At 42.2% G+C, this 7500-nt stretch overlaps 1 protein-coding gene across 1 annotated transcript in view; it reads right to left on the bottom strand.

The window, feature by feature from the left end:
- Positions 1 to 7500, bottom strand: part of rlbp1a (retinaldehyde binding protein 1a) — a 15066-nt gene that overhangs the window by 4555 nt on the left and 3011 nt on the right. Inside the window, exons 3-4 of the mRNA XM_063188007.1 lie at positions 7434 to 7500; positions 6820 to 7024 (exon numbers count right to left, since the gene is read on the bottom strand). The exon at positions 7434 to 7500 is cut by the window's right edge and continues 62 nt beyond it. Of these exons, the coding sequence (XP_063044077.1) occupies positions 6820 to 7024; positions 7434 to 7500 (272 nt within the window). The remainder of the gene's footprint in view (positions 1 to 6819; positions 7025 to 7433) is intronic.

Here is a 7500-nt window from a genome sequence, read left to right as displayed (position 1 = left end):
TGTGTGTGTGTGTGTGTGTGTGTGTGTGTGTGTGTGTGTGTGTGTGTTCATATGTCCTCAGCCTGAGTCACTAATCAGGCAATTTGAAAAATCTCTCTGACCATTTCGCTGTTTCCTTCAATACACAACTAGTAGGTCTAGGACAGAAATGTTGTGCATTAAAGACAACAGCATGCATGTTGAGGTGTGAAAAGCTGTTTCCTGTCTCAGAGATATGTTGTTATAAATACGAATCGAAACATTATGATTCAAAGAACACCCCCAACCCACAAAAGAGATAGACAGACAGGGCTTGACAGGCCATCTCGGATAGCGGGCATGTCCCGTTGGGCCCGGCACCGTTGTGGGCCCCTGTTTTCAGAAATGTGGAAAAAAGTAAGCCAAAAGTGCCCGGACCCTATTTCTTCCCCATTTCGGCCCTGGAGGTAGACCTAGGTTTTTTTTTTAGGTATCAGGATGATCACGTGATAAGATGCAAATCAGAAAAAAGTAGATTTATTACTACTACTACTACTGAATATGACTTCTTTCTTTTCTTATTTTTTTCTGATTTGTATCTTATCATGTGATCATCCTCATACCTAAAAAAAAAAAAACCTAGGTCTATTCAATTTTTCCAAATTCAGTTGGAAGTTGTCGATATGATCTATCAAAAGTATTAACTGCAATACTGGCTTACTAAATTCAAACATGCTCCATGAAATGTGATTAACACATTAAAAGTGATATTTCGTCACTTTTCAAAGGAAGATGTAATCCTACAGTTTGCAATTCAGATGCAGTAAATCAAGAATTTGGAATACAAATGCCAGTTATTGAAACCTGTGCTGCATATTCAATTTATTCAGCATGAAACAGCATACAATAATTGGGCAATTAAGAGAACACATCACCCATATCAATTTGCAGTATTTTAAGGTTATTGTCATAAAAAGCAAAACAGCATAAAAAACATCATGAAAAGTTAATGGGCTGTAATAAATACTCTTTTGAATGGCAGACCAAGAGGAGTGAAATATTGTACAGTTGTTTCAACAAACTACAAAAAGCCACAACAGGTTTTCAACTACAACAAGCTAAAATTAAGTGGGCCCTTGCGTGGCCAACTGGTAGGGCACTCGCTTGCCATGCGGCTGACCTGGGTTCGATTCCCGCCCCAGGTCCTTTGCCGACCCCTTCCTGTCTCTCTCCCAATTCGCTTCCTGTCCACCTCACACACTGTCCTATCATTTGGTGTGTCTGATGTGTCCCATTTAGATTTACATAGTATCCTTCTTTGTCATTTTCGCATTTCTCATCAATCCAGGGTTCAACGTATTGTTTTCTGCCCTCCCAGATTTTTTAAATCGTTTCCTAAATGTGTAAGCATATAGTAGAGGATTTGCACAACTGTTGAAACAAGTCAAGCTGGTTGGAATGTTAATGCTCAGATCCCAAAAGTTGATGAGTTTTTTAGAGACAGATGGGTTGGTTGACTTGATGGCAATGGCTAGCACTTTTGCAAAGTTAATTACATGAAAAGGAAACCAGAGGATAACAAAAGTCAGTATTATGCTTGTCACCAGTTTGGCTAGTCTTGGGCTGCCAAAGAAGGCAGTCTTGTTGACTTTCTTTTGGAGACGGAAGTACAAGGTTGCCATGATGGACAAAGGAAGGATGAACCCCAAAATTAATTCACACAGAAGAAATGTCAGAGTCTCCTGATCCATTCTAGAAGTCCTCCAGCAGTATTGGCTTGGACCTTCCACTACTATATCTGCTGTGGCCATAACTGGACTGGAGAGAATCAGAGCAAGTATCCAGATACAGCAGAGCAGTATTCTTTCCCATCTCCTGCCCAGCTTGGCCCACTGGCTTCTGTGCAGAACCACCAGATATCTATGGATGCTCATCAGGGTCACAGTCAACACGCCGGAGTACATACTGGTACCGATGAGGAAGACGAGAAACTTGCAGACACCTCGGCTGAAAATCAACCCAGAAATCCAGTGGTAGATCCACACAGGCAAAGAAATCAGACCCAGTACATCAGAGAGGGCCAGGTTGAGCATCAAGTGCGGGTGAAGTTGTCCTTCTTGAAGTGGCGAATGATGATTACCATCACCATTATGTTTCCAGGGATGCCAATGGCAACACAAAATCCCATCAATACACTGCCAACTTTGCTCGCTACTGACCCATCTGTGCCATTAGACAATGGATAGGTTAGATTATTCATTTTTGCAGCACAGCAGCAGTCTAGTATGCTCTAGACAAATTTGGTCATTTAGAGTTGCTCTGCCAATGCCTTAATAACTTGAAGGACCATTTACGCACAGTTCTTCAAAGGGAAGGCTCGTTTATACTGTAATGAACCCTCCTTACAGTGACGACACCAACCACAGTCAAGATTCATTTCCTGTGGTGATGTTTTGTCATTGCGATGTTTTCATTTGTCAGGGGCTTTTTTAGCTGATTGGTGGGGGTGGAAGTGCAAAATAACTCAAGGTGTGGACGTATCATTCTGCCTATGCCTTTCCATTTAGGGTCCAAACCTTCCAGATTACATTTTGCACTTAATTTATTCTTGTTTCTCGTGTGTCTGTTTCCCTGTGTTCAATTTGTCATTGTTTACTTCCTGTGTTAGTATTAGGGATGTACCGAATCCAAGATTTGGTTTCAAATTCGGCCTTGTTGACAGTGTTCGGTTCTGGTGATCGTAGTAGGATTCGGTATTCTGTTTCGGATTTGGCCAAGTCGTAGCAGGGGATTCAGTATTTAACTTTTAAGTTATTGCTCACAATTACCAAATCCAAGATTCGGTTTTTGGATTTGGCCAGATTTGGCTTTGCAACTCTGCTGCTCATTGACCACTCATGAGGTGAGATGTGTAGGCCTACTTCACAACATTAACACCAGGAAGGCACCTGGACCAGATGGAGTGCTGGGCCGGGTTCCCAAAGAGTGTGCTGCAGAACTCACAGACATCTTTACCACCATATTTAACACCTCGCTGTCCACTGGTTGGGTCCCAGCCTGTTTCAAAGCTGCCACAATAGTTCCCCTTCCCAAACAGTCCCACGTCACAGGTCTCAATGCCTACAGGCCTGTTGCACTCACCCCTATCCCTACTAAATGCATGGAGAGACTGGTCATGAAGAGCCCTATCTCACGCCTTTCGTAAAGTCTTCACGAAAAAAATAGAGTAATTTTCGTGGTGCATTCACGTTATTGCCCGCCTTTCGTAAAGTCTTCACGAAAATAATAGATTAATTTTCACGCTGCCTATTCACTTGAATTGCCCCACTGCTGCTATGGTTATCCAAACGTCTGCAGGGGTGGGGAGGGGGTGCTGACAGAACACTGTTGATACTCTCGGGACTCAGTAATTCGACGCCCTTTCGGTACTTACGCCTTTTGTCCCCTAAACCTAAACCTAAACCTAACCCTAACCTTAAACCTAACCCTAACCCTAACCTTGACCCTAAACCTAACCCTAAGTTGCTTGTTTGAAATGTTTGATTACCATGTGACGGTAGGCTACCGAAAGGGCATCAAACTAGTGGGTCGCTAGGCAACAGTCGGGCAATTCAAGTGAATAGGCAGCGTGAAAATTAATCTATTATTTTCGTGAAGACTTTACGAAAGGCCCAACAAAGACTTAATTACCTTATGAAGTTAAGGGGTTATTACATCCCCAGACCGCCGCTGGTGAACTTTTACAACTGTGCGGTCAGCAGCGTTCTGATGTATGGATCTTTGGTGTGATACTCAAGTTCCACAAAAGTTCGTAGGGGCAATGGTAGTAATGGTGGTGTTGATCAGGGGCACTCCAGCGTGTGGTGAAAACCGCACAAAAAAATCACTGGGACACCTCTCCCAGAGATAGGTACCATCTACACCACACGCTGTCTACGAAGAGTGCATAGGATTTTGAAGGACTGTCACCACCCTGCTTACCACCTGATCCAACAGCTGCCCTCAGGCAGAAGGTACTATACAGGTCCTTACAGGCACGTACCACAAGACTTTGCAATAGCCTGTACCCTGAGGTCATCAGAATGCTTAATTCTAGTCTTACATAGGACTCTGGACTGGTGTTCTTCTGTGATTATTTTTTTAAGGGATGGGCACTTAAGATCTTATTGATTTGTTAATTTATACATAGTAGTGTGTGTGTGTGTGTGTGTGTGTGTGTGTGTGTGTGTGTGTGTGTGTGTGTGTGTGTGTGTGTGTGTGTGTGTGTGTGTGTGTGTGTGTGTGTGTGTGTGTGTGTGTGTGTGTGTGTGTGTGTGTGTGTGTGTGTGTTGTCATGCAACTTTAAATATCAGTACTGGGGTTAACCTTGAATTGTGGGGAGGGGGATATCATGTATGTATTCATTAATTTACTTTATTAATCTATTATAACTCATTTTACTGCTTTATTATTACTATAAATGTATTATTATACTTTACACTATACTTTATGAATTTATGTATGGGGGGCGGGGGGGGGGGGTCCAAGCACTTTTGACTACTACTTTTTGGTTAATACTAGGCCTATAGCCTACTTGAAACTATGCAGTGTTCTTGCTCCACCCACAGTTTTGTTGCCTTCAAGACAATGACAATACATTTCTTGAATCTTGAATCTTGACTTGAAACTGTGCTGCCTATTGCCAAATTTGATCTTTTCATGAATATTTACTAAATATTAAACAAATATTTACTAGTATGACCAACGTACAGTAAATTTTGCAACAGTTTGCACAGTGCACCTTTAAGCAGTGGAATCGGTATTCAGGAGAACCTTAAATCAGAATTTGATACATCCCTAGTGAGTACATATATTGTTTTCCTGTTTTTGTTTGCAGTTTTTGGATCCTCTGTGTGTTTTTGTAATGATCATGTTTCTTAGTTAATAAAACAAAGCCCTGAGTTTGCCTGGACTTTTTCTTGTGTGCTGCAATTACTCCAAACTCTGAATCCTTGACAGTACCTTTCCCCTGATTGATAAAAATTTGTTCGTTCCATTTTGAATGTCAGTAGAGAGTTTTTCCACCATCCTCTATTTTGCCAATAAATAAGAAAAAACTTAGAACAGGCATAATCATCAATTGCCTAAAATGAAAAGCATTTTTCATGATTGAGTCTATGTTTTTCTTACTGAAGATCTTACAAAGTTGGAGCAGCTGGTGGGCTATAAATCTATACACATTTTGAAATTAAAAGGGCACAAACCTTTGGACATCCCCTTTTGCATGTAGGCCTATTGTATTAAACTGAAACTACATAAATGTACTCTAAGGTCTAATTTTGGTCTACAATGCACTCACATGTCTACATCTTTGTTGGAAAAGAAATGTTACTGTGAGGTTGTGTCAAGTAAATACAGCAAATGAGGTCTCATAGAGGTGCCCAAATCTGTGTGTGTGTGTGTGTGTGTGTGTGTGTGTGTGTGTGTGTGTGTGTGTGTGTGTGTGTGTGTGTGTGTGTGTGTGTGTGTGTGTGTGTGTGTGTGTGTGTGTGTGTGTGTGTGTGAGAGAGAGGGGTGGTCTTGTGCAACTTAAAAAAAAAAAAAACAGCACTGGGGTTAACCTTGAATTGTGGGCAGGGGGATCTCATTTATTCATTAATTTACTTTATTAATCTATTATAACTCATTTTACTGCTTTATTATTACTATAAATGTATGTGTGTGTGTGTGTGTGTGTGTGTGTGTGTGTGTGTGTGTGTGTGTGTGTGTGTGTGTGTGTGTGTGTGTGTGTGTGTGTTTTTCCTCTTTTCTCCTATCTTCTCTTCTGTCCTCTCATCCCCTTTTGCGTGTTTCCCACTACCCCTCCCCATCCCCTCTTCCTCTAGAAAGTAAGCCATGGCCCATTTGTGCACAAAGATCCTTTGTGGCCATCCCCAAAAGCCCCCAATTAATTAATAACCCTCATTCTGCTGTCCCGTTATGCTTCTGAGCATACTTTAGAGATGCTCAAACGCAAAAAGACAAAAGGGACACTCCGCTGTGGCCAGATGACACAAATTACCACACAATGCATCACCATGGACACAGAATGCCTGAGAACACTGCCAGCATCACATAGAGCCGAGAATGTGCCGAAACAAAGATGGTTTCATGAGGACACTTCCATAACAGTTTGACATTCGCAGGGTTAACATGAAAGGCCAACTGTGCGCAAGACGATACTGTGTACTCTGCTGTATTTGTCCTTCATGCATCGTATGTCCATTTATGGAGGTGTGATGGTGAGCGTGAATAGTTCCCTTTTTTGGCAACAGAGCATTGGGAATATTTGATGCACTATTTCAATTGAACCAGAATTGAACTCAATTCAACCGAATGTTCAACAAGTGGAATTCAAACAAGGCCCCTGGTCACAAGTGCTGTGCTACAGACAGCTAGTTTTGCAAAAAAAGTGCAAATTGATTAACCTTTTATCTACACATACACTATGTCATAGTCGCACCTGTTCACAAAATACATTTATGCAGTAATATTGTATTGCTAATTTTCCACTGGCAGTTTTCTGGTAGGCCTACAGCTCGACACAACGCGACTCATCGTGCCTATTCGAAAAGAAAAAAGTGGCGGCAGCGTCACGCTTTGTCGAGCTGTAGGCCTACCAGAAAAACGGTAGTGGAAAAGAGGCACGTCATGGAAATTGTCCTATTGACATGCATGGATGGATGGATGGATGGATGGATGGATGGATGGTTTAATGAGGAATTGCACATTCATAGTTATTTCACCATGTGACATTTTGGCACATCAATATTTTCCAAGTGACATCTTTGAGATCTACCTGCAGTAGGTCAGTAAGCAAAAACACAGAAACAAATCACATACCCTTCATAAGTTCATGAGCGCGGCCCACGTCAAACTTGCGCGCGCGGATGAACCTCAGGATGAGAGAGTCGGGCTTGTCCCCAAACTTCTCCTGGACGCTCTTGGCCAGCTCGTCCCCTTCCCCGGCCCGGTCCTTCATCAGGCCCCTCAGCTCCTTGAGGGCGGACGCCCTCCTCTCCGGGGTCTCGTTCAACTCATCCTTCGCCTTTGGGAACAAGACGACAACATGGAGATGAATGTGCGGTACATGCGTGGTACATGTAGCTGGAGGGAGGGGAGTGTATAAATATGTAAATGTGTTGATCTAGATAATGTATGAAAAATGTGTTGATGCAGATAATCTTTCAGTATTTCGTATTTTGTATGAAAAATGTGTTGATGCAGATAATCTTTCAGTATTTTGTATTGGTGTGTGTATGTATGTTACATGATGTTACATATACATAGGCCTACTGCTGAACTGTCCCTTATTAATGCCACAGGCACAGTAAAATAACCTTTGTTTACTCTCCGTCTTTAGTGAATGGCAGCACAGACCTTTCTGTACATCTGTGTTCCATGTTTATTTAGTATTGCTTGAATGTTTGTATTGCTTGAACGGTTGTCATAGTGACCTTCTGTATGGTGTGGTCGGGCAGCTTCTTGCAGGGGCCAAAGACGGGGCCATGGTCCTTCACCGTC

Source organism: Engraulis encrasicolus, chromosome 22 (genome assembly GCF_034702125.1).
Source record: "Engraulis encrasicolus isolate BLACKSEA-1 chromosome 22, IST_EnEncr_1.0, whole genome shotgun sequence".
Taxonomy (NCBI): domain Eukaryota; kingdom Metazoa; phylum Chordata; class Actinopteri; order Clupeiformes; family Engraulidae; genus Engraulis; species Engraulis encrasicolus.
The sequence above is the reverse complement of the archived record's forward strand: the minus strand, read 5'-3'. Positions and strand labels throughout refer to the sequence as shown.